Below are 25,201 nucleotides of genomic sequence, written 5' to 3' on the forward strand. Positions count from 1 at the left end.
AACCGTTAGCAAATTTAGTACGCCAAGCGAAAAGCTCTGGCATCACTGCCAGCATCTGGCTCACCCCGTCTGGCCCATTGGCACTGTTTGTCAAGCGGTCTGGCATCACCGCGAACAGCGTGACTCCGTTCAATTTTTAGCTCGTTATTTAGTTCACGTTAACTTTTCGAGCTGTTCGGACGTCAAAGCGGAACGAAATATCGCGGGCTTTTCACTTGTATTCTGCGGCAAACTGTTCAAACTTTGCCGACGACGCAGTATATATATTGTTTTTCAATACTGAAGTGCCCCACGCAGAAAGTGTTAAACGCAAAAAACCACAACGTAAGCGGTAATATTCGAAAGGCTGAAATATACGATAATATAAGCATAGTGTGCGACATCGAATCGAAAACAAATCGTGCCATATATATAAGTGTAGTAAGTAAGTGAAGCATCAAAGGTGCTAAGCAAATGAATCCGCACTCGAAAGTTTAGATATCGATGGTGAGCGAACCCACACATTCGCAAAGCGCCAAAGTGAACAACAAACACAGATGCGAATCGGAATTCGAACACAAATGCAAACTCAGCCACAGGTGGTTGACAAGCGTTCTGTTCTGAGTGATATTCAATTGTGAGCCCCAAAATCGAATTTGATGCTGTTGCTCAATTCGATGCAATTGAACAACACCCAAAATAGTCACTATGCTCTATTGATGGTGTACATAATAATCTATTATCAGTGACCTTTTTCAAAGTGCGTGTGTGTGTGTGTGTGTGTGCGTGTGAGTGGTATTATCACAGCCTGGTATTATTCATTGATAAGTGTTGGGTGTACGAAAAGTGTGCGTGTGTCTATGGTGGATACGTCAGCGGCATTCCAAGTAACCGAGACTGCAAACTCCGCTGCCAGGTATTCAAAATCGTGATTCATCGCCGATCGTGACTGTAAACGTTGTATCTTCAACAGTTGTTGTTGTTGTTGTTGTCAAGCTACTGCAGTAAAACGGTAGACTGTGTAAGACTATGAATATGGGTAATTCTACGATTATCGATCTTGCGCATGCAGCTTTTCCAGAAACTCCCAAATAAAGTTGGTATAAATGAACATTTGTGTGTATAAAAATGAAGGGTTCACCTTTCTTTTGTTTGCCTGGTCAACGGAATGGTGTCTATAGCGACTTTCTCAAACCGGTTCCATGGCATCCGTTTCTTGGCCAAACGAACTGTTGATACATTTCCCCCAAAACGTGACTCAGGATCCAGAAGTTCCGATCGCATCAGAGGCTCATAATTCATTGCCTCCAATTGCGCACTGTGCCCAATTTGTTTATTGAATACAGACCTCCAGTTCGCCGACTGCTCCATTTATCTGGCCACTTCAAAAGGCTGGCCAGGCTGCTCATTGCTGCTCATTGTCGTTCTCAATCACTTTTCCGCACTGCAGTGGAAAATGGTGGAAAACAGCCAGGAATCGTTGGAGTTTCGAGTCATAAAAATGTCCGAGAAAGGTGTGGATGAGATATTTACTGGAATTCCCTGTCCAATTCGCCATTCTTGTGGCATCAGACATTGAACAACTGTTGTGATAAGCCAGAATAACCAATGGATACTAGTGGTTCGTGGAAAATGTGCACCCCACCACATTGCCACTGGCCACTTGCAGCTCTTTTTCACACCTTCCCATTATGCACATGGCACATTAATCAGGTGGAGCTTATGGCCAAGTATCCGCCAGATACGCACACCTTCTCCCCCCCAGTGGGTGTCAAATTAGAGATACTTTACGGTAGTTGATTATGCTGAAGTAGAGAGCTCCATTACGCATAAATTACTTTGTGTGCACCGAGGAAAATGGCAGCACTACTTCTTTTACATTTATAGAAACTACTTTAAAATACACACATAATGAGCAGCACTCGCCGAAAATAGACTTCAAAGTTATCAGAGAGTATGTGTGACAAGGAATTCGTATATTTCCAGCGATTGTGAAATCTCTAAAGATTCTGAGATTCTGAATGCTGATATGTATTCATGCAGCAGACTGAATTTGAATCTCAAGGGGTTTGGAAATGCACAGCAGATTGGCATCCTCTTGTAGATAAAAGCACTGGGTTGAATCGAATTTAGGTCCATTTTGGACATCTGCAGAGTGACATGGCTCTGAAACAGAGATACCATTCTTCGTTTTTCTCAGTAAGTCGGATAAGCTGAAAGCAGTTTTGCGAAAAGCGCTAGATAAACCCCTTAACTCATAAATTTCCATTTAAGATAATAACTGTTTAATTGAATTTGCCGGTTGCCAATAGCCATAAATAAAACCGATTCGGTGGACAATCTCCACCAGTCTGGGCCCACATTGAACACGTTTTCACGCAGCTCTGTGCGGTTGGCTTGGCATTCTATGAATGGACACCTTCGCCTCTTTACATCCGCTCTGGTCTGAGTCAGAACGTAAATAATAAAGCATAAATAAAAAAATAATAAATGGACAGCGTACAACAAATGTTTTGGCCAGGCCATTGGAGCTGTCTGCATGTTGGCAAGTTGGCAATAGTCTGGACATAAATCTGCGCAAATTGCCTTTCACCTGAGCCCTAGACTAGAGCCCATTCTTAAGCGCTGGCAAGTCGTTGGAAAACTTGGTCCTACCTAATCAAGTGCACTTCGGAGAACCAGGGAAATGAGTAAATATATAACTGCGGGGAATAAAATCATATAAAGGCAGCCAGTCAGCCTGTCAGGCAAGAAATGCATTGAGTAAACAAATCGAATAAAATTGAGCCATGTTTTGAGGTCACGGCGAGGCACGAAATGGGCCATATACATTGGCCATTTTTATTTATTAATCGTTCGAAACGCAAAACAAACAAATTAAACACTTGCGGGCTATTAAGTGAACGCATATAACATTTCTATTTATTTGCCAGCAGCTGGCCAACAACTTGTTGTCGCCACGCGTTGTAGTTGTATAATATCTGGGCAGAATGCCAGCGATTCAGTTTCACTGGCAGCAACGCTCTTTCTATTAGTTTTATTAAATTCCCAGTTGATGGGAAACAAAAGAAATAACTTTTTCAAATCTCTCGAGCAGTCAGTCGCTGGGGTTACACAACTGGACAACAAAAAAGTTTCCCAAATGACTCATCTAAAAGATACATTACCTGCCCCGGTAATTTCACTTTTATGTCATTTGACTTTCTTTGCGCGTTATGCAAAGGTTGCCAAAAAACACATTTAATTATTTTCTTCGTCGCTTCTGCTTGGCTATTGTTTAACGGCCAAGCCATATCTATTTCCTGGCCTTATCGCAGCAGAATGCTTGTAAAGATAGGCCGTTGCGAAACCACGTCAAACCACGTTTGTATCTGCAAGATAGTTTATCTTGTAGTACGCCCGCAGCTTATGGTAGCAAACGGCTCCTAAGAGTTGCGTTTAAAGTTGCTAATCTGGCAGCTTCTCGAGGATTGGAGGCTGATTTCTGTTGCCCCATATTCTCCTCCTCCAGTTGCCAATCCATCAAGGCGTCACTTTTGTTTCCTTCTCAGCTGTTGTGTTGTTTGTGCATCTGTCTTGCAGATTAGCGCCGCCGGCTGCTATCGCATTCGAAATGCATTAGATCTGGGCACAGAAGCCCGTATTTCAATTCTCAGCTGGGAGTGTGGTATGCCAAATGGGCGGAGCTGTGGGCGTGGCTGGCACTCACTGGGAGCCAGCAGAGCAATTGCAAAACTCGCTCTTGTTCGTGGGCGGAATTCACAGCGGGCGCTGCACTTGCCCAAAAAAATGTCAATTGAAACGGGACCATATATCAATTAATTAGAGTCCGACCATCGACATTAAAACAGATGTTCCCGCTGATAGCTCACCCACAAACGCACAACTAATGTGACCTCAATCTTAGGGTGCTAAAACGTCTGCTCAATTAATCAAGTCCAAACCTATTAATTCCTCCGACTGTGGACGTATTACCTTGGAATTGTCATCAGCTTGTAGCCGCCCAAAATTAATAGTCCGCTTTTATTAAAGTAGTTTATGTGCCGAAAAGTATTTGCACACAGATCGTATTTTTCTATAGGACACTTGAATGTTTATGTGCTCATATATTGCTAATCTGTGAACAGCAGACAGTTTGAATATTTCGTTTTTGTTTTCAATTTAAATCAATAATTGGCTCTACGAGTCACAAACAATCCAATTTTTTCTAATTAGGCGAGAAAAAACAGCTTGACTCTTTGGGAAATAATTCATGATAAATTGTGTCACCCCATAAAACTTTGTTGAAAGTTCTCTTTGGCTTTCTGTGAGAAATACAAGCAAGTTGAGTTGCCAAAGCAATTCCATTATCTGTTGGCACTTGAAGCGAATAAAATGCTTTTCCCTATGACATCCTTGCGTTCATTAGCGTTTCTGGTTAGCTCACACCCACTTACGGACATTTGTTGTCCCGACAAAAGCCTATGGGTTAATGGAATTAGGTGGCATTCCGCGTAAGGAAACATTACCACGTCACCATCGTCCTAACCTCCGGCATTAAGAGGCACGCAAACTGGGCCACAGTAGCGTCATTATGCAGAGCGATGGTTTGGGCCGATATGACTGGGCTTGGGCCAAAAAACGAGAGTTGGCCAAGAGGCCCACACGCGGTTTTCTGGCCTGGGTGGGCAGCAGTTTGGGCCCAGATCTCTCGATACCGCTGTTAACCGACCGATTGACAAATAGTTTGATTTACGAGCCAGCAAATCTCAGCTTGGCCCAAATTGCAAATTTCAATTTGGCTGCGTGGCGCTTTTTTTGCATCTTAATGAAGCAATACCGCAGCCCACGCCCCTTTTCCGCTTCCAGGCAATGCAGATGGATAGAAATATTTCCCGATACAAGTATTTTTCGTATTTCTCCGGCGTTGGCTGCTCATTATTTTGGCCAGGAGCCAGCGGCATGTTTGCAATTGCAATCACAGAATTCGTGTACGACCCAACTTTCCATTAAAATGTGGCGCGCGAAATTTCAATTGCAGTTGAAAAACAAAGGAAAACACTTGACTTTTGCACAAACAGACAAACACAAAAACACGCAACACCAAAGGTCAGCGGGAAAATCAAATAAAAGCACGGGAAATCCCAGGCGAAAGAGTCGTAAATTTCGTTTGGAGGTAGGCACAAAAAAGGAGGAAAAATACAAAGGTAGTCCGAACAATGAGACACACTTTTCCCGACTCCGGATAATTGCAGAAATAAACACTGAGTTGTGGCCCATATAAATTCAATTTGCACAGGCGAGTTGCAAATGAAAATGGACGGAGGTGGAAAGCTGCAGGAAAATTCCAGCGTGAAGTCCAGGCACGTAGCCTAGTGAATTTTTCAGAGTGAAATTTCGCAGGAACACGTGGACGGAAAGCCACAAAAACCACACTCAAGCCTCGGCCTCGAAATGAATCTGTTGCACATGCAACGCGTGAAAAGCACGAGCTGTGCAAGTTTTCCATTCATTGGCCATAAAGAAGCACATTACGTTCAAAGATTTTCCCGGCAAAGCGTTAAACTGTCAAAAGTTTGGGCGTAAAAAAAATTGGTGGCACGCTACTTTTTTATTGGAAAAACATGAAACCAATAGGAATGTTTTCCGCTGATGAAGCCAAAACATGAAATGACCATCCGTTTTTATGGCCAAAACGCATGAAAGAGTTCACTTGTCTCTCCATAAAGAAACATTGTATCATTGCATAAACTTACTTCAAAAGTTTGACCAAGTTTACCACTGGGTTCTGGGTAAAAAGCCTTCGGAAATTCACAAGAACTAAAGTGAATTATGCTGAAGCTTATCAAGAAAATGTAAAACTTGAACCAGATGTTTTATTTGTATTAATTCTAATCGACATTTTTTACAGATTTGGCTATCCTCAGTATCTGTTGTTACCTGAATTCTGTTTTGTATTGCATTGTAAGCTCCTTAAATGATTTTCAATGACTTCCCTTCTATGTATATATTATTCAGCTGCAAGATCACTCTTCGAAACAAAAGATTTCGCAATATGCGTTCGATCAATGCGATGAAGCAGATGATGATGATGCAGATGATGAATGCAGGGAGACACTTGCTCTCAAGGAAAGTTCTCCCCTTACAAATGCAGTCAGTCAACCGGTTTGCGTGCCATACAGTTTTACAATATATAAAAGTAGAATACATATTTAAGCACATAACAGACAACAATATGTGTTTGTTGACTGAGAGCGCGGCAGTTTAATTAGTGCGCAAATAACGTCACTTATATAAACAGATTTACGTGGAACAAAAACGTGAGTGCAAACGTCACACATGAATGAGCCAAAGAGTGGCAAGAGTGGGGGATCATTAAATTTGGGGGACATTGGGGCGGGATTAAAAACGCGGGCGAAACGACCATATAATGACGTCATTCTTTATTATTCATACGCCTCGATGATGGTATGCAAATGTGTGTAGAACATATGTTCTATATCTGTGTAGATTTTCATAGTCCCGAATTGATATGAAAGCTTGAAGCGAAACTTGATTAATTATGTCATTTTCGTATGCCACAGAAATAGTCAAAACTTTAAGAAATCCAATAGAAAAATGCATAGAACAAAAAAGCAAGCGGAGAGTGATTGGGAAATTGTGTTTTCCTTGCTCAAACAAGACGGTTGAAAAATTCCTATGATGCCGCAGAAATTATTCATCTCGCTGTGTTTTCCTTCTTTCAACAAGATTCATTTTAGCATTCACTTCTGAAACTCATTAATCTGTTGCGATTAAAAAATATTTTCCACAAAATAAGCACAACAATATTCGCTTTCTAAAGCCAGGCCAATATAATTTCTCACTTTTGTTTATTTCCCTCTAAAAGGACAATCGATTATCTTTATTTTTCAATGTCATTACAAACATGTTTATAAGCCAATAAGGAGTGATAAGCAGCTGGGTATAATTCCATTACCGACCGCAAATGAAACAGCTCGAATTGGAGCAGATATTTCGAGCGTTCTGTTTGTTTCTGACTAAGTGCAGAGTTGTGTACTCGCGATAGGGCGACGTGGTGGAGATCCACCTCCTGCCAACTGGCCTCATTATGCCCATGGCTAATTGCACGACCTGCGTTCCGAGGGCTGTGAGAAGACAATCAGAGAAATATCAAAGCTTCAGAGGAGGAGGGAATTGGGATTCGCCTGCAGCTGGGACTGCAATTAGGGCGCCCTGTAATTTGCGTCACGGGCACGTGAGGCACTTAAAAGAGCAGCAGAAACTGCAGATATAAATAGCCGCCATCGGGGCTGTAGGAAAATGCCATAGCTCAGAGTCGCCCTTGAAAATGGCCAAAGTGGGCGTGTCGTCATGACAACGGGCGGCATTCCAGCGACAACACAAACCGCAGCACCGAAAGAAACCAGCGCGACTTTCAATGGAACTCGAGTGTAAATGCTGCTTTGCTAACTTTAAAGTGCACTTCACTTCCTGCTAATAGTAAAACACACTTTCTCTCTGTGCAGCGAGTGACTGGCAGAAAACGGAGTTGCAAGTCTTAAGTTCTCCTTGTCAAAGTCCAAGATTTGTACGACAGCCAGCAACTTGCAACGTGCAACGTGCAACGTGCCACAAGCAGCCAGACACATTTGATGCACTGTCTGCTACTGGTTATGGGTTTCACTCGCTTGCATTCCTGGTGCGATAATGGATGTGGCAAGTATGGATTCGGAACACAGTGCCAGCAACGGAAATAGTTTTCGAATTTTGAATTTATGCGGAGGAGCCAAAGTTCCAGTTTGAGTTATGTCGAATTTCGATTGGGCACAAAATTATACGAAAGTCACAACTGTAATTCTTGCCACGCTTGAACGAAAGTGTATACAGTGTGCCCCTTAGTTTTCCGCCTTTTCATCGCTCCATTAGCGGCTCCTCACAGGTGATTAGCGGCCAAGTCAATATTTGCCGGCTGATTGCGTTTAAGCCGCAAAGCTCCTGGCTCGCATATGTGGAGCGCAGGTAACCAGAGCAGTTTCAATTGGCCAACAAACGGGCTAAGACGGTCTGAAATGGGCTGAGAACTGACCTCGACTCCTGGGAGTGACAAAGATGAATGGCTTTGTTGGCTGACCGAACCGAGCACCTGGCAATTAGCCAGTAGGAGTCGAATAGGCCAAAATGTCATCACGAAGGCGCTGTGGGAGTGCCAACTTTGAGTTGGCCAGCAAATTAAATACCAGTTTATTGGTGCCCGTGTTAGGCGAGCAGCCGGGACACTTGTTGTCTGTGGCTCGGAGGGATTACATTTATACGACATGGCCACGGAAGTGGCCCATCAGCAGCCAGCTCGTTTGCTCTAATTGTCGGCAAACGGAGGCGCCGGTTGCACACACTGAAAAAATTGCACTTCAATTGCTTTGTTAAATATAAAGTTATCTAGATTGAAATGGAACTCGTTTCTTTTAAAAAGCCTTTTATAAAGAATGTGTGTTGCTACCAACTAACTATAAAAATTGTAGTTGTAAAATAGTACAAAAAATATGTTATGCAGAACATAGTAGCAGTAGTTATCCACAAATAGTAGAATGCTTTTTTGAGGCAGCTGACATGATAAGAAACTGTCGATAGTGAACATAAAAAGCATAAAAAGAGGCAAGCAATGGGAGCAAAAGTTAAGCCATACAAAATGGAAATCTAAAGTACAACTGGTCGAATCTCACTACATACAACATGAATATAAAAACATCATTATCACAACTCAGTTTGGCAGAACCGTTGATGAAAGCTTTAATACCCTACACAAGTACAGAGGGTATGCCATGTGGACATGATAGACGCTGTTTCTTTTAATTTGTATATTTATTTTGTGCTATTTTTTGTGGCCGTGTGGGCAATGGTTAGTCAGCTTGTTTAATTGTGCATGTCCCGTTGTCATTTAGAGACTCAGACTAACTCAGCTTGTGTGACAGTGAGTTATGGCCATGCGGATGACCTGTTGCCTCATCCGTCGGTGGGTGTGCCCCAAAAAACTATATCTCCCGGAAACTCGCATTTCAAAATGCGGATATGGCACCAAAAAAAAAAAAAAAAAAAAGAGAGAAATGTAATGCATTCGAAAAGTGGAATGGAGCGCATTGTGTTGTTCTTGGTGTTTATGCGTAAGCACAGTATCTCAGCGCAGACATACAAGATTTATATTCTTTTATTTCCGCTATATCGAATTTATCGGCTTGAATGAAGTGTAGAAAACATATATGTTACAATACAATACCCTTATCGCGTCGTTGCCCCGACAATCCAGCAAAAGCTTTATTCTTCCTCGGACTGCTATGCCGTTCATTTGTGCTCGAAAAGCGGAGTAAACCCGGGTACACCACCAATGTCCAGATATCAAAGGGTCCAATCCCGAAATGCTATCACAGAAATGTGTTTATCTTAAGTGAACTTCGGGAAAAACAAAAGCATAAGAGAAATATATGTACATGCTAACTAATTAGTGAAATGAACTGCGTGTAAAGACAATAAATCAGAACTAAAAAATATATTAAATTACCATAACAAAGAGATAGCAAACAAACCATACTAACAGTGACCCCAATTCACAACTTCAACTCTAATCAAAACTACTTTCGATTCTTTGCAGTGCAACGCTAAGTGAGCAAGGTGTCTTCCAGCGTGACCATGGCTGTGCAGCACCGAATGTGTTAAAATTGTTAATATTCAAGAGTGTACAATTAGCACAATATATAATCGCAAACGAAACAAACCAACCAATCCAGATGGCGAGGCTTCCGAGGCTGTTTCTGCTGCCTCTGCTCCAGATTTTATGGATCTCGTGGAGCGATGCTCGTAAGTAGCGCTGCTCAAATCTCATTCAAAAATCCATATTTTTACCACCAGTTACTTAATTTCAAAGAATTTTATAAAACTGATAAGCGAAAGCCCTGAAAATACACGACGGATAACGCTTTCAATTTGCACAATTAAAAAAACAATACATATCTGCGAATGTGCATTGATATTTATGTATGGCTTGCTTCCTGTCAACAATCTCGCATTTCTTATTATGAAGTGCACTGAGGCAAACCACTGCGAAGTCTGGTAGGCTACGTAATACTAGTAGTACAATAACAGTTTCATTTTTGAGATAGGTCTTCTAAAACGAATGTTAAATGGTATTTTTGAAGCGATTTTATTCTTAAACAGATAACAACTAAACATTTTATTAACTTGCCTAGCATTCTTCCCAGTGTGTTGCCATAATCTATCCATCTCTACGCTTCAGCCTCACCAGACAGATCCGACAGCTACAGTTTATAGACACCGCTCTGAACTTTGAACCCTGCTTGGTATATTCCCGAATTTTAGGCGACTAGTCGCGACTTTGCCTACTTAACTCAAGTGTCGTTTGCATTAGTTACGAGTTTGATCTCGGTATTGTGTTGCATTTCTAAAGAATTCCTCACACACACTTACATTTCGTAGAGCACGAGGCTGAGCGGAGAGCATAATATAGTGACTATCAACTATATTGTTATCGCTGTAAACAAACAATTGATTCCGAGCCAAGAAGGCAAAACAAACTAGTTGTGCGGCCACCACAGAGGCGTACCATGATCAATGGGAATGAAGCATGGGATCGGTAAAGGATTGTGAGCAAGTGCATCTACGCCCATGACGCTCCCGAGAGGGTAGCTCAACCGCAAATCACTTAAAGTCATTATTATAGCGCCACCATGGATGGTGGATGGATGGATGGATGGATGGGGGGCATGTGTATTGTTGACCGGAATACACGGAAAGCCGAAGGCTAGAACCCGCCACTAGATAAAGCGGCATGTGAAGTGCTCCATTGTAGGGCATTCGAGCGATCAATGAACAGTATACAAGTGCAGCTGACCTTCTGCTACACATCGATGAGAGATGTGTACTGCTTATACGGACAGACATACGGACAAATGGACAAATGGACAGACGAACTAATTTATATGGCCTATTATATTATAAAATCAATAATTAATGTTCCCTTTTGTGCCGATTTCAGTGCCATTGCAGCAGTTCACGCCGGATCCCGATGACAGCACCGAAAACTGCGGCGGCGAGAATGGAGCTCCACTGATGACGCCATGCAAGAGCGCCATAATCCTGGATGCCAGTACGAGCACCACGCTGAAGTGCGAGGACAACGAATCGATGACCTGGTGGACCAGTAGTCAAACGCAGCTCATCCACATCGCGCCGTTCGACAATACGGAGGATCCGGCTCGACCATACGGCACCAGTCTGACTCTCATCGAGGTGACGGCTGACTGTGTAGCTGCCTACTATTGCGTGAAGGACTCCAAGTTCAATGAGATCCCCCATGAGGGGCAGTCGGACGAGGCGATGATCGAGCTGGTGAATCAGGGATATGCCAGCTCCATCTACGTGTACGTGAACGACCCGGACAATAAGCTGAGCGACAGTCACAACGTGGTGACGGCACGGCAATATAGCGACGTAGTCATACCCTGCAAACCATCCATGCCGGACACAGAGGTGGTGCTGGAGACCAGCAATGGAGATGTAAGTGTGCAGTATCGACTGCTTGGCAACCGTTCAGAAACATCCAGTCTAATCGGCCAGAAGGGACCTGCATGAATCCACCACAGGAAACGAACAAAAAAAAGGGTTACAGGATTATTATAGCCAAAGATATTTCAAAATAGCGGAGTACTTCCAAGAAATATATGAAAATAACACCTACTAGGCAACCATTTAACTTTTCCCAGTCCTACAATTCGGATTCCTTTGATATGGAAATTAGATTGCTTTTTAGATCGTTTGAGATTCATGCAGGTCCCTCGTATTTCCGGTGCTGTCCCTCTGAACTTATGATCTTCTTTTCTCGGCGCGCAGAACCCGTGGAAAATCAGCTCGAAAGGCCTGATTCAGGGTAACCCCAGGTTCTTCGCTAGTGTGAGGTACCATCCCCGATGGGGCTTTACCTTTCGCGTCATTGACAGGATATCCGGTTACCATTATTGCAAAGCGTTGAACAATCATTCGATAATTGACTTAAACTACTCAGGAAGTATGTCACACACAGTCTGTCCTTTTTTTTATTAATTTCGTAGTTAAACCCCTATGCGCCCTCCATATATGTATATACTCGAACTCTACTGTACAGACAACCAAGCCATGTCTACATAATAATATATTATCATAGCGTAGTATTAACAAATCCGCTCCAAATTCGCTCCAAATCGTGTTGATAGGCAGCAGAAAGCCAGTCCGAGTTTAGGCCATGCTTTTGAGTACCCATTTGATATCTGACCAATATGCCTCTGTGCAGATGCATTCCAGCAAATCTGTCGGTCGGTACGATCCGCAACGGGGATTCACCATCGAGATCCGCAGCATCGTAGATGGCGGGGACTACTACTGCCGCCCAAATCCGCCATTCCCGCACAACGAGGAGGAGATGACCAGCATAGAAGTGCGCTTTATTGGTAACGGTCACATTGATAGTGAGTTTTTGCACCCCAAAGTTTGTGATTTGTGATTTCCGTCTATACATGTCGTAAATATTGCTTTCCACTATTCAACTATACAACTATACAATTACTCAATTATATTTGGAATCGATCAACTGAAGCAGTTCCGGGATCGGTTGTGGTTTTGGTTTTCCTGATGCCAAGGATCTAATCTATGCAACTCCATTCTCTTCCAAATTATTGGGCCTTAACTACACACAACTACACTGCACGCATTTTGTTGTAGACTCTCGCACCAAGTTCAAAAAAATGGATTGCCAATTAAATCTGGTTTTTACCCCTTTTTGGTTGTAACAAATCGCTTTCGGGTGTTTAACAATAAAGCGACTTCCTTACACTTAAACTTCACCTAATTTCGTACAATCAAAATTGGAATTTCGAAATGAACTTTAAGATTGCACACCACCCAAAATCACGGCTTGCCAGTAGCGAAAGTGTGCTAACCAATAACCAATGGTATTTCTGCCTTTCTATCTCTCCCCGCCCACAAATTATTGATTGACCACCTGCCGTACCCACTGTCATGTCATAATCTGCTAACTCCTCCAGAATCCGGATTGGAAATCCCTCGTACGCTACCGACTAACATGGGGCACGACACGTATGCACCAGGTGTCAGCGATGGCGATGACGAGTTCCTCAGTGTTACTAACCAATCGACGGGTAATGTGGCACTAATCCGTGGTGGTGATGGATCCTTATCCGGGGAGCGAGCACGCCGGAGTCCAGCCCGCCTGGCTCCGATGAATGCGTCGCCCTCACCCAGACCAGGGCGTAAGTGTTGTCCTGGCTGTTGTCGATCTGTTCCTGTCTCGTTTCTGTTCATGTTGTTTGTCAATTGTCCTGATTGTGTTGCATCCTGATTTCTTGCATCCTTTGTGTTTTTGATTTTTATGTTGGTTTTGGACTGATTTAACTGCTTGGGCAACCTTATTTCGTTACTAATCAATGCTATGCTAACACCTAGCGCCTAAGTGCTGTAGAAACGTTAACCCATCTGTGTCCACGTCTATGTCTAACCCAATCCATCTGCATGAAGCTGTAGCATTGCTGGCCAGTCCCAGTCCTTTGCGAAGGGTATCTAATAAAGCTAAACTTTCTACCAACGCCACAGAGGACGGCAAACCGCTGCCAAAGCCCGTGATCAGATCCTCCGTGGAGCATCACGTCTTCACGGACACGAACTTCACCCTGGACTGCGAGCAGTCCGCCTACGTTCAATCGGTATACGGCATGGAATGGTTCACTCCGACCCGCGATGAGGTCAGTTAGTTGCATAGCCAACAAATGTTTTGGTAGAACATTGCTCAGATAATGTTTTCTTGCAGAATCGCATCTTTGCCTCGCAATCAATAACCGATCCCAAGACCAGGAACAGCACCCACCAAACGGGCAGGAGCACCTTGACGGTATTGAATGCACAGCCCACGGACACTGGTCTATACAAGTGTGTGACCACGGACACCCTGAACCAGAACGTTCAGCGTGCCACCTACAGGATTAAGGTCCTTAGTGAGTAGAGTAATCAGAGTAAGTATTCTGAAGATATCTACTTATTTGTATGCCAAATCCCGCAGAGCACAACGAAAGCTACCTGAACGTGGGCGAACCCTCGGGCCATTACAATGTGCAGGAGTATGCCAATCGCACCATCCAGATGACGGCAAACTTTGAGGGATTTCCGACGCCCTCCTTCAGCTGGTTCAAGCCGGATGGCACCGAGGTTCGCCAGTCGGAGAATAACTTTAAGATCCTCTCCACGGAACTGAGCACCATGCTCCAGGTGCTCAACGCCCAGTTGCAGGACAGCGGCACCTATGTCCTCCGAGGATCCAATTCCTTTGGCATCGTTCAGCGGGAGTACAACGTCAGTGTGATTGACGCCCCGGCGCTGAAGATGTCGGACGCCTATGTCCAGGTGGGATCTGCGGCTCGACTGGAGTGCACCGTGAGCTCCTATCCGCCGGCTATCGTCACCTTCTTCTTCCGCCCCTGCAGCCTGGAACCACGGTGGCCCACTTGCTCCGTGCTCAATCAGAACTTCAGCGTAAGTAGTACGATCTATACAAATCTATACGTATCTATACAAAATTATATTTTTTTATAATATTATATTACATTCGTTTTGTCCTCCTATTTATATGTGTATTGCCTTTTTGTGTCGTCCCATGCTTTGGTTATGTCGTTCTCCAGTTGCCAAGTGAACAGGAGAAATACCAGGTAGTTGTTTGAAGCCCCAATCTTTAGAGCACAATTACCAACGCTTTGTGTACCATTCCCAGTTCCAGACTCGACCAAGACCCGGAAAGCTGAGCGTGGAACGCATATACGAGGTATCCTTCCTGCCCACGGAGCCGGGAATCCTCACGTGCATTGCCCAAAATATAATAGATGGAAAGCAACGAACGACCCAGACGAAGGCACACGTTCTGCTGGGCAACATTTCCGAGAACATGACCATATATGGCTTCGACAAGGATCACAAAATTGCCAAGGAGGACGATGTGAACTTCACCTGCGAGGCGCTGGCCTATCACTTCGATGGAAATCTTAAGTGGTTCCATAATGGAGAGGACTTGAAGGTGTCGGAACGTAAGAGTCACCTAAGTGTCATCTGTATGTCCTGTTCTCTAATACTTAACATTTTCTCCATAGTGGTTCGCATTGAGACCAACCATACCAAGTACTCCTACAAGAGCACTGTGCACATCTCTACGATATCCGACAGGGATCGGGGAACCTACGAGTGCCGGGCCTTCCACAACGATAACGACGCCCTTTACAGCAGCCGGGAGATAGATTTGTACGTCCACGATCCTTCTGCTCCTCAGTGGACCATCGCCGGGCAGGAGGGCCACTCGAAAATTAAGCGCAAGCTTAGCCAAACGCTGGAGCTGGAGTGTGCCTCCACAGCGGTTCCCGTGGCCACAGTGCGATGGTTTAAGGACGATAAGGAGCTGAGCGAATCGAAGCTGAGGCACTTCATTGAAAAGGAGTCCAAGCTGCTGATCACTCACCTCTATCCCGGGGATGAAGGCGTCTACAGGTGTGTGGTCGAGAACAGATTGGACAGAATCGAGCGCTCCTTCACGGTGGTGATCTCAGGTGAGCCTTCTATTGCAAATGCTATTTATATTGCTATTTCACATTTGATATATATTTTAGATCTGCCCGGAATTAGCATGGCGTGGGTGTGGTTCGGTGTGATACTTTTCCTCATCCTGATCAGTCTGTGCCTCTTCCTGGCCGTGCGCTACCAAAAGGAGCACAAGCGGCATCTGGCCCTAAAGGCCGCTGGGTTGGCCAACTTCGAGGAGGGCGCCGTGGGTCACATTAATCCCGATCTGACCCTGGACGAGCAGGCCGAACTGCTGCCCTACAATCGGGAATTCGAGTTCCCGCGGGACAGCCTGAAGCTGGGCAAGCAGCTGGGAGCCGGAGCCTTCGGTGTGGTGCTCAAGGGCGAGGCCAGGGGCATCAAGCGGGAGGAGCCCACCACCACGGTGGCTGTGAAGATGGTCAAGGCGACGGCCGACAATGAGGTGGTAAGGGCACTGGTCTCCGAGCTCAAGATCATGGTGCATCTGGGACAGCACTTGAACGTGGTCAATCTCCTGGGTGCCGTCACCAAAAATATTGCAAAGCGTAAGTTTTAAGAAACTAGAATTAAGCTTATTTTCTTTACTATTTGGCTAAAAATGATTTGGTCAAATGATTCAAAGAATAACTGTTTTGTGCAGTTTATTACCAATGCTAACGAGCCCTATCACTTTTTGACAGATCTAGGAAAAAAAATTTTCGATAAATTTTTGCATTTTTTTAAGGGGTACCATCTTTAAAATTTGCAAAAAATGGAAAAAATAGAATTCCAATTTCTTAACACAGTTCGATTGGGAATTTAATTACGAGCTCAACGAGATATTACATTCCATATTTAAACCATTACTCGTTTCAAAGTTTGATATTTACAAAGGAAAAGCCATTAAATATTTGCTTTTTTAATAATTAATAAATATATTAATCTGTGGATCGTATAGGCGAACTCATGGTCATCGTGGAGTACTGTCGCTTTGGCAACATTCAGAACTTCCTTCTGAGGAACCGGAAGTGCTTTATCAATCAAATCAATCCAGATACCGACCACATTGACCCCAGCATCATGACCCAGCGCATGTCCGACAACTACGATCTGCACCGGTAAGTTATTGGTTTTCAGTAATGTGACTAACAAATTATTATTATTATGATTTAATAATTATAAACACGTGGCTTAACACAATGCTGACTGACTCTTAGCCAAGATAACCTTTGTATTGACTAACTCTTCTAACATCTGTTTCATGGTTTTGGTACTACCCCTAATGTTAATCCGTCAACTAACTAACAACCAAACACAACACAATTAACTAAACTGCACACACTCTTCAAAAAACAAACACTGAATGTTCTTGCACCGGTGCTTGTGATCCCGCTCCTGGTTGTGGTCTCCTCCTCTGTGCTCCCCGCTCTCCGCTCTGTGTGTCTATACTGTGTGTCCTTGTGGTGGCGACCTAACTCCAACTAACAGCGATACAAATGGTGGTGGCTTGAAGTACGCCAATGTCGGTTTCCCGATCCACTCCTACATTAATGAGCCGCACAACAATAACACGCAACCGCCACCTCATCGCAGAAACTCGGACAATGATCCCCGATCGGGCACCCGGGCCGGACGCACCGGATCCGGATCCGCCACCTACAGCTACGACCGACAGATGGACACCTGTGCCACCGTGATGACCACCGTCCCAGAAGGTAGGTTTCCACCTAAAATGTTTGATACAGCAGCTAGTTCTGCTGAAGATACAATAGTTATAGTTAAGAAATAATGATGTGTATACCTATGGACACCTTTATAAGAATATATTTAAATCTTAATCAACAGATGATCAGATAATGTCCAATAACTCCGTACAACCCGCCTGGCGTTCCAATTACAAAACCGACTCCACGGAGGCGATGACGGTGACCACCGTTGATCTGATCAGTTGGGCCTTCCAAGTGGCAAGGGGCATGGATTACCTGTCCTCCAAGAAGGTGTTGCACGGGGACTTGGCCGCCCGAAATATACTCCTTTGCGAGGACAATGTGGTAAAGATTTGCGACTTTGGTCTGGCTCGATCCATGTATCGAGGGGATAACTACAAGAAGTCAGGTAATTACTTAACCATGTCTTACTTAACTATTTAATAATATTATTTAAACGAATTAACTAGAGAGTGGAAAGCTGCCCATCAAGTGGCTGGCGCTGGAGTCGCTGAGCGATCATGTGTTCAGCACATACAGCGACGTTTGGTCCTATGGCATTGTTCTATGGGAGATGTTCTCGCTGGCCAAGGTGCCGTATCCGGGCATCGATCCCAACCAGGAGCTGTTCAACAAACTGAACGACGGCTACCGCATGGAGAAGCCGAAGTTCGCCAACCAGGAGCTCTACGAGATCATGCTAGAGTGCTGGCGTAAGAAGTAAGTGTCTAGCTTCATCATTTAATCCGAGTCCTTCGTCATCTTACCCTCCATTCTTTCAGTCCCGAGAGCAGACCTTTGTTTGCTGAGCTGGAGAAGCGCTTTGGCAACATGCTGGGCGAGGATGTGGCCAGTGTAAGTGGGAAACATATTGAATGTAAAACCGAATATTAAATAAGAGCATTTCCCAAACAACTACAGCACTACCTGGACCTAAACAATCCCTACATGCAGAGCAACTTTGAGTACATGAAGAAGCAGTCTACGGATTACCTGGCGCTGATGGGTTCACCCGACGAGCTGGCGCCTCCAGCTCCGCGCTACGTGAACGGACACATAGTGCCCGATATACGTGAGTATTATTATTTCAGCCATGGCCATGTATCAGGTTACTAACTGCGCACGATCACACCCATCTGACCATCCAAATGCACCCACTCTCGCTGGCACACTAACTCAGGCATCGAGGAGCTGCCGGATGACTACATGGCGATGAGCCCGGACTCCGAACCCGATGCCAGCACCGCCATATTCTCACCCACACGCCTCGAAGGCGAGGCCTCCGACTTTCCGGACTTCTCTAGCGAAACCACTTTCAATTTCCCAGGAGCGCGACAATCGCCCACGTTGAGTAACAATCTCAACAGCGGGTCATCTAAGCCGCTCCGCAAGAAGAACGGCATGCCCACTGTGGATGTGGCGGACCAGGCGCCAGAAGAGATACCTATGCTGCATCGCCGCTCCACCGGATCGGATGAAAGTCCGGAGCAGGGAAGGCGCTTCAATCAGGCCCTCAAGCAGCAGTATGTCACGCCCACACCGTCCCCTCGCCATCATGTGGAGACCAAACTCAATGGCGAGTCCTCCGAGAACTATGTCAATGTAAAGCCGCCTAGGAAGAATATACCCGGCAAAACCACAACAGGTGGAGGAGGTGCTGGTGCTGGAGGCACCTCCACGGAGGCCTTCTCGAATCCCAGCTACCAGCCACTGTCCACCGTCAACGAGAAGGAGCAACGAAGGTATTAGGACGTCCCGAAGCCATTAGCCATTAAGTTCAAGACCTCTATGCAGCTCAGTTGGAGTTTTAAGTGAAATCTTAAATAGAAAATTTTTAATATTATCATCTTATATAGGGACTATAATTGATCTTAGAAGAACAAATTGTTAAAAGAAAGTTAGTGTACACGATATAATCTTTTACAAATGTTAAAATTTCAACTTAACTGTTTAGCGGCCTTTAGAAAACAATACTACTTAGTGGCATTGTAAAGATACTGAATAGCTTTAGGACCACACACTCACTCCATGTTATATACTATTAATGCCATTTCATGTTTTACTTTTAGTGTAGTCTAAGCCTAAGTCTATTAAACTTATCTATGTAAATGATTGTCTTGTATTGTGTATACATGTACCTACGACTAATCAAATACAATGGGTATGATAACAATATCAATTGGTTTTTATTCAATTTATTATTTTTTTTCTATCTACTAAAGTCCCTAGGTCATACACTTAGCTTAAATAAACGTTTAATAAATTATATCTTTTATTCTTTATGGTTTTAAAAGTTGGTAATATTTTTGATAAATTAATCAAAGAAAATCTCGGTTTACAGATGATTATTATATGTGCCGATCACAGATTCTGAAAACCATAAATTCTGTCACATTTAATAACTTTATTAATAATATATTAATAATAGCAAGCCTTTATTTTGTGGTATACATATATCCATTCATTTCCGTTGCAGTTGTGAACCATTTGATTCGTTTTCACATTTTAAATTCGATAGCAGGCGTTTTCGATACCGATTTCTGAGCTGCACGCTATCGATTATTTGGTACTCCGCCTGTTGCCACCACTAGTTGAAATTCGCTCTCTGTAATTTGTAATAAAAACTTGTTTTTAGCCCAATCACTTGTTATTTACTCGGCCGCAAGATGATGGTAAGTAGAAACGGAAAGGCGAATAAAACATTCTATATTGGAATTATTCAAACAACTAAAGTGCTCAGTAGTACTTGATTTTCGTGGCTTGTAAAATGACGCCTCGTCCACACACAAAGAAAGTCTTATCATTAAAAATGGGCGTAATTAGAGTGTACACGGCTAATGATTATTTTGCCCCCTAGGACGGCACGGATGACTCAAATCTGCTAAACAGTCCCTCCACCAACAATGGAGCCACAATGGAAATCGCCTCGCCCACGAATCCACTTGCCAATCCACCAGCAACAGGCGGTGCACCCGCATCAAGTGGAGCCACAAATGGCAGCGGATCCGCCACATCGCCGGATAGCTCCTCTTCAGCCCCGGCCACGCCGGCAGTTCTAGGCGAAAACGCCCTCCACGTCGAGATCTCCGATGCTCTCAGTGAAAAGGAGAAGGTGAAATTCACCGTGCACACCCGCACTACACTACCGGGATTCTCGAAAAAGGACAATAACGTAGTGCGCCAGCACGAAGAATTCGTCTGGCTGCACGACCGAATTGAGGAGAATGACGACTATGCTGGCTACATTGTGAGTTTTTGGTGAAAACGTGTCCACACTGCTTACTTATCATTCTTTCTTAGATTCCGCCCTGTCCACCTCGACCGGATTTTGATGCCTCCCGGGAGAAGCTACAGCGCCTTGGCGAAGGCGAGGGCAACATGACCAAAGAGGAGTTCAAAAAGATGAAGTCAGAGCTGGAGGCGTATGTGTTAATTATATAATTATTAATATATTTATATTTTATACGTATGTAAATTTTTACTTGCTAGTGAGTACCTGGCCACCTTCAAAAAGACGGTGGCCATGCACGAGGTGTTCCTGCGCCGCCTTGCTAGTCATCCCGTCTTTCGCGTTGATCAACACCTGAAGGTTTTCCTCGAATACGACCAGGATCTGTGCGCTAAGCCACGCAAGAAGATGGCCATCTTTGGAGGCTTTGTCAAGTCCTTGGGCAAGACCACAGACGAGATCTTGTTGAGCGCCACTGTTCGGGATGTGAATGACTTCTTTGAGAACGAACTGCAGTTCCTCACCGAGTACCATGGCCACTTGCGCGAGGCCGCACTCAGGACGGAGAAAATGACGCAACGCCACAAGGATGTCGGCGATTCGCATCAGAAGATTTCAAATGCGTTGACGCAACTCTCGACTACGGAAAAGGGCAATATGGAGACGTTTGTGGCCAAGACAGCGGAGATATTCGAAAGGATCAAGGTGGGCTTGCCTTAGTTCTTGCCGCACTTATATTTAATACATAGTTTTCTAATTACTTTAAAGAATCTGGAGACCCGAGTGGCCAGCGATCAAGATCTGAAGCTGGGCGACACTTTGCGCTACTATCAGCGAGATAGTGACGCCGCCAAAGCTCTACTAATCCGACGACTGCGGTGTTTGGCCGCTTATGAGACGGCCAATAGAAACCTGGAGAAGGCTCGCTCGAAAAACAAAGATGTTCATGCGGTAAGATTAAGGGATGATCAAAATGAGTTTTTCCAGAACTATGTTTCAGATCGTTTAAAGAGCAATTGTTTTCCCTATAAAATGTTTCCAGCGGGGCAGTAAATTTTCACGCTTCACTAATTACAAATAACAAATTATTTGCGTTCTTGTATTTTATTTCTACCGTACACAACCCCGCAAACCCACAACTCTGCTCTCTGATCTGCCTGTCCCTTCCTCTTCACTTTTTGTGCGTGTTTGTGGTTCTGTTTCTGCAGCCGTTGGAGGTGCAAGAGGTATTTGGCATTTAACGTTTTAACCGTCGGTTTAGTAGATGTGTCGCCACCCCACGTAACTGCTGCATGCTCTCCACCGTTGCTCTACCTGTATTCACTTTAGCATGCCCTCGCTGTTGCCCACTTGTTGTGTTCACTGTATATAATCGTTTTCGTTTACCCTCCAATTAGGCTGAGACTGCCCAGGCGGAGGCCTGTGAAAAGTTCGAATCTATGTCTGCATGTGGAAAGGAGGAGCTGATCGGTTTCCGCAACCGACGGGTAGCTGCTTTCAAGAAGAGGTAAGCTAGTAGCTGCTAAACTTTTTCTTATGCTCTGCATTTTACTATCGCTTTCTAAACACAGCCTCGTCGAACTGTCAGAACTGGAGATCAAGCATGCCAAGACCCAGTATGAATATATGCGCCAATCGCTGCTAGCGCTCAAAGAGATTGCCTGAGACGGGGAGCCGGAAGTGGACAAGGAATAGAAGATGAGTCACCCGCACATTGTTTACACATCCCATTGAAACGCACGCCTCATCGATTACACAGCCCCCGGGAGACGAAGTAAATCAATTGTTTAATTGCTAAGCAAACAGTTTATTATTGCACAGGCCAGATCGAGTGCAACATTATTATCTTAGCCCACGTATTATATTAACGAATATTCATTTGTTTTGTGAACAGAGCGCTTTTATATTTGTCAAACAAGCATTCCTCTCTAAAGCATAAACTACAACTATATTGTAAACACTTGCATTTGAAGCAGAATATAAACGAGAAATATTGTACAGAAGGCTGGCTGTTTGTGTGCCGTCAGTATACTAGCATTGTTTAAAGTCGATTCGGTAGCCGGGCAACAACAGGGGTTTCGAAATTTAGCGTCCCAAGGAGAGCACCTTCTTATAGTCGCTGAAAATTGTGTTTGTTTTTCGAGTTAGATATATTTAAAAAGTACATACGCCATGGATGAATTTGGCGTCTTCGATTACAAGCGCCCTGCCAGCGCTACAGATCCCGATTGGAGGACGTCGTACTATCGAGGGCATCGTCACATTACTGACTTGAGGATGGGTAACAAGCTGAACGCCAAGTTCGCGGATAAGGGTATATATGTGAATGATCCGCTGCTGTCTGAGAAGCCGACTTCTGAGTGTATGGCCAATTATGTGTGGAAGGTGAGTAGATTAATATTCTCCTTTGTTGCACCGAACTCTACTTAAACTCATACTTAATTTTCTAGTATGCTGATCCAAATGCACTTAGGAATCCCTCGCTTAACATGAAAACGCAGTACATGAAACCATTCGAGGAGGGCTCACTCCGCTTTGTAAAGCGCAAGATGAAGCCCATTTCTAGTGTCAGTCATGACTCCTTTATGCTTAAGGAGCTGCCGGAGGAACAGGAAATATTGCCCGTAACAATGCCCACTCCGGTGGCAGCTACCAAGTTAATCATCGACCGTTCGCAGGCGTCGTTTAGCAAGTACCTGGACCCCTCCGCCACCACATACAATCTTTCCTATGTGCGACGGTGTCCCGAGGACTTAAGTGGCGGAGTAGCTGCCCACGACAATATTACATACTGGAATTGGTCGGAGAAGATGCCGATCATCCAAAAAGTATCACGCGAAGAGGATCCTACAATGTGCGACGAGGGTAACACGCATAAGTGTCCAAAGCGACGTTGTGAGTTTCAAAACCTCACCAAACGAGTGCCGCACACGGGAATGGTCACCGAGGTGCGCGCTAATTTCACAGATCCACAGTTCCGAAAGGTTGAATTTGATCCTGATGTTAAGCCCGTACTGGTGCACGAGGAAGTTACTCCGTTTGCCGAGAAAAGCGAGTACGGCATCTACGGCTCGGGGGAACCAGTTATCAAGTACGTTTAGGAGTTCTCTACACATCGTTCTGACTTGGTTTTCAACTAAATTTTGTTGGCCGCAATATTTATTGATTATTATTGCATTAAATAAAATCAGAATATGGCTTTTAACCAAATTACAATGGTACATAAATATGCAAAAACCTTTTATTATGATTACAAGAAAATTTGATTTCATTCAAATGAGTTAAAGCTGTAAGGAAGCAGATGGTATGCGGACGTGACCAGTACTTCATCCTCGTCCTGAATCGAGGGAATGCAATCCTCCTGCTCCGGCGGCGGAGCCTTGGCAATATAGATAGGAATGTCTCGTTGGACGAACTCCAGTATGAACTGCCGGCAGACACCACAGGGTGTGGTAAAGCCATCTGGGTGATAGGCCACCACAGCACCCGCCGTGTACTTCTTCTCGCCCTCGCTTATTCCCTTGGCCAGGGCACAACGCTCCGCACAATTACCTGGAGTGAAGGCCACGTTCTCGATATTGCAGCCCGTGTAGATCCTGCCGCACTTTGCACGGAATGCTGCTCCTACTTTGAATTTGCTGTATGGTGCATAGGCACACCGACGGGCAGAAAGAGCGGCCTCTAACAGCTCTCGACCATCCTCACCTGAAGGTTACGGTTTGATTAACAACGCTGAGGATTCACCATTATAGCCAACGCTTACCGACAGCACAGAACGCTACTGTGTACTCCTCCAACATCTGCGGATGTGGCAGGTTCTCGGATTCACTAGCGCGACCCTTGTCGCCATTTAGACGCGCCTCCCTGCGGGCCAGCTCGCAAAGGAATCCCTCCAAGGTCATCATATATTTTCCCAGTACCTTTCGGAGCTTTTTCTGGCGCAATTCCTTGATCTTGCCGCCAGCGCATTCGGTGCCAGACTGCTCCTGGCGACGAGCTAGCTTAACCTGCAACATTTCCAGCTCCCTCATCTTGTTCTCCAGCTCTTTCCGCTTGAGCTCATCCTGCAGGTTGTTCAGGTTGCGCATGTACCGCTGGAGGAGCTTCCGCTTTTCGGACATTTTGTTAACTTCAAATTTTTAAAACGAAAGCAATTTTTGAAAGCCAGATACAAATACTAAGTCTGTTGGCAAATGTAAAACACTAATGTCACCTCCTTGAAAAAAAAATATTTTTTTTTTCCTTTATAAGTACTACATATATTATTCTGCGCCATCTGGATTTTTTTTAACTTAATTTCAGTTTATGGTTATTAGACATTAAAACCAAACCAATTGCTTATTATCATAATCTTTACTTTAGACATTTTTACATCTCAATAACTCGCGCGATTGAGACGCGGTTTGGGCGCGTTTTGAACGCGGCTTATTCGCGAGGTTGATCTTGCCACCAGAAAACCACGACTACAACGATCTTTTTTGTTTTCCCAACTGTATAACTGCGAAATTTGATACCTCAATAAATTGCTTTTTCCGAATCAAACGAATGCAGAGTTTATATACACTCTATCACAAATCGGGGAATTCCCTAAGTATACTGCAATCAATATTGCACAAATTCATTACGTCAGCATGTACATGTACAGAACATGGATTTAATCAAAAGCGGCTTATCAGCCTTTTCTAGAATG

At 44.4% G+C, this 25,201-nt stretch overlaps 4 protein-coding genes across 19 annotated transcripts; 3 read left to right on the top strand and 1 right to left on the bottom strand.

The window, feature by feature from the left end:
* The first annotated feature begins 163 nt into the window (after positions 1-163).
* On the top strand, positions 164-19,457 carry LOC120448894 (vascular endothelial growth factor receptor 1). Of its 15 annotated transcripts, none has more exons than XM_039631124.1 (19): positions 164-331; positions 9,605-9,810; positions 11,006-11,526; positions 12,296-12,470; positions 13,047-13,271; positions 13,612-13,760; positions 13,826-14,009; positions 14,075-14,544; positions 14,691-14,717; positions 14,780-15,089; positions 15,153-15,602; positions 15,663-16,142; positions 16,535-16,694; positions 17,065-17,291; positions 17,422-17,691; positions 17,753-18,002; positions 18,065-18,137; positions 18,204-18,354; positions 18,463-19,457. In XM_039631124.1, the coding sequence occupies exons 2-19, from the start codon at positions 9,741-9,743 to the stop codon at positions 19,029-19,031; spliced, it is 4,761 nt and encodes a 1,586-aa protein (XP_039487058.1). In that variant the 5' UTR covers positions 164-331; positions 9,605-9,740; the 3' UTR covers positions 19,032-19,457. The 15 variants fall into 15 exon arrangements, with proteins under 15 accessions (XP_039487058.1, XP_039487049.1, XP_039487097.1 ...); XM_039631115.1 differs by having other exon boundaries at positions 164-324; XM_039631163.1 differs by having other exon boundaries at positions 164-324; positions 18,610-19,457.
* A 379-nt stretch (positions 19,458-19,836) lies between these two features.
* Positions 19,837-22,514, top strand: LOC120455733 (sorting nexin-32). 2 transcript variants are annotated; one of them, XM_039642150.1, is made up of 8 exons: positions 19,837-19,954; positions 20,140-20,529; positions 20,583-20,704; positions 20,772-21,216; positions 21,280-21,462; positions 21,720-21,737; positions 21,909-22,018; positions 22,083-22,514. In XM_039642150.1, exons 1-8 carry the CDS (start codon positions 19,949-19,951, stop codon positions 22,174-22,176), a joined length of 1,368 nt encoding a protein of 455 aa, XP_039498084.1. In that variant the 5' UTR covers positions 19,837-19,948; the 3' UTR covers positions 22,177-22,514. The 2 variants fall into 2 exon arrangements, with proteins under 2 accessions (XP_039498084.1, XP_039498093.1); XM_039642159.1 differs by lacking the exon at positions 21,720-21,737.
* An 18-nt stretch (positions 22,515-22,532) lies between these two features.
* Positions 22,533-23,740, top strand: LOC120455745. Its single transcript, XM_039642171.2, has 2 exons — positions 22,533-22,896; positions 22,962-23,740. The coding sequence occupies exons 1-2, from the start codon at positions 22,684-22,686 to the stop codon at positions 23,610-23,612; spliced, it is 864 nt and encodes a 287-aa protein (XP_039498105.1). The 5' UTR covers positions 22,533-22,683; the 3' UTR covers positions 23,613-23,740.
* LOC120455752 (cytidine deaminase) lies at positions 23,722-24,727 on the bottom strand. Its single transcript, XM_039642186.1, has 2 exons — positions 24,275-24,727; positions 23,722-24,216 (listed from the first exon to the last, which is right to left on the bottom strand). Exons 1-2 carry the CDS (start codon positions 24,630-24,632, stop codon positions 23,780-23,782), a joined length of 795 nt encoding a protein of 264 aa, XP_039498120.1. The 5' UTR covers positions 24,633-24,727; the 3' UTR covers positions 23,722-23,779.
* Between the last annotated feature and the right edge of the window lie 474 nt (positions 24,728-25,201).

This window comes from Drosophila santomea, chromosome 2L, assembly GCF_016746245.2.
Source record: "Drosophila santomea strain STO CAGO 1482 chromosome 2L, Prin_Dsan_1.1, whole genome shotgun sequence".
Taxonomy (NCBI): domain Eukaryota; kingdom Metazoa; phylum Arthropoda; class Insecta; order Diptera; family Drosophilidae; genus Drosophila; species Drosophila santomea.

Coding starts and splice junctions, on each gene's coding strand:
- LOC120455745 (XM_039642171.2), top strand. CDS start 22,684: ATGGATGAATTTGGCGTCTTCGATTACAAGCGCCCTGCCAGCGCTACA. Junction 22,897..22,961: donor TGGCCAATTATGTGTGGAAG/GTGAGTAGATTA, acceptor TTAATTTTCTAG/TATGCTGATCCAAATGCACT.
- LOC120448894 (XM_039631124.1), top strand. CDS start 9,741: ATGGCGAGGCTTCCGAGGCTGTTTCTGCTGCCTCTGCTCCAGATTTTA. Junction 18,003..18,064: donor CTAGAGTGCTGGCGTAAGAA/GTAAGTGTCTAG, acceptor CCATTCTTTCAG/TCCCGAGAGCAGACCTTTGT. Junction 18,138..18,203: donor TGGGCGAGGATGTGGCCAGT/GTAAGTGGGAAA, acceptor AAACAACTACAG/CACTACCTGGACCTAAACAA.
- LOC120455752 (XM_039642186.1), bottom strand. CDS start 24,632: ATGTCCGAAAAGCGGAAGCTCCTCCAGCGGTACATGCGCAACCTGAAC. Junction 24,217..24,274: donor AGTAGCGTTCTGTGCTGTCG/GTAAGCGTTGGC, acceptor CGTAACCTTCAG/GTGAGGATGGTCGAGAGCTG.
- LOC120455733 (XM_039642150.1), top strand. Junction 20,530..20,582: donor ACGACTATGCTGGCTACATT/GTGAGTTTTTGG, acceptor ATTCTTTCTTAG/ATTCCGCCCTGTCCACCTCG. Junction 20,705..20,771: donor ATGAAGTCAGAGCTGGAGGC/GTATGTGTTAAT, acceptor TTTACTTGCTAG/TGAGTACCTGGCCACCTTCA.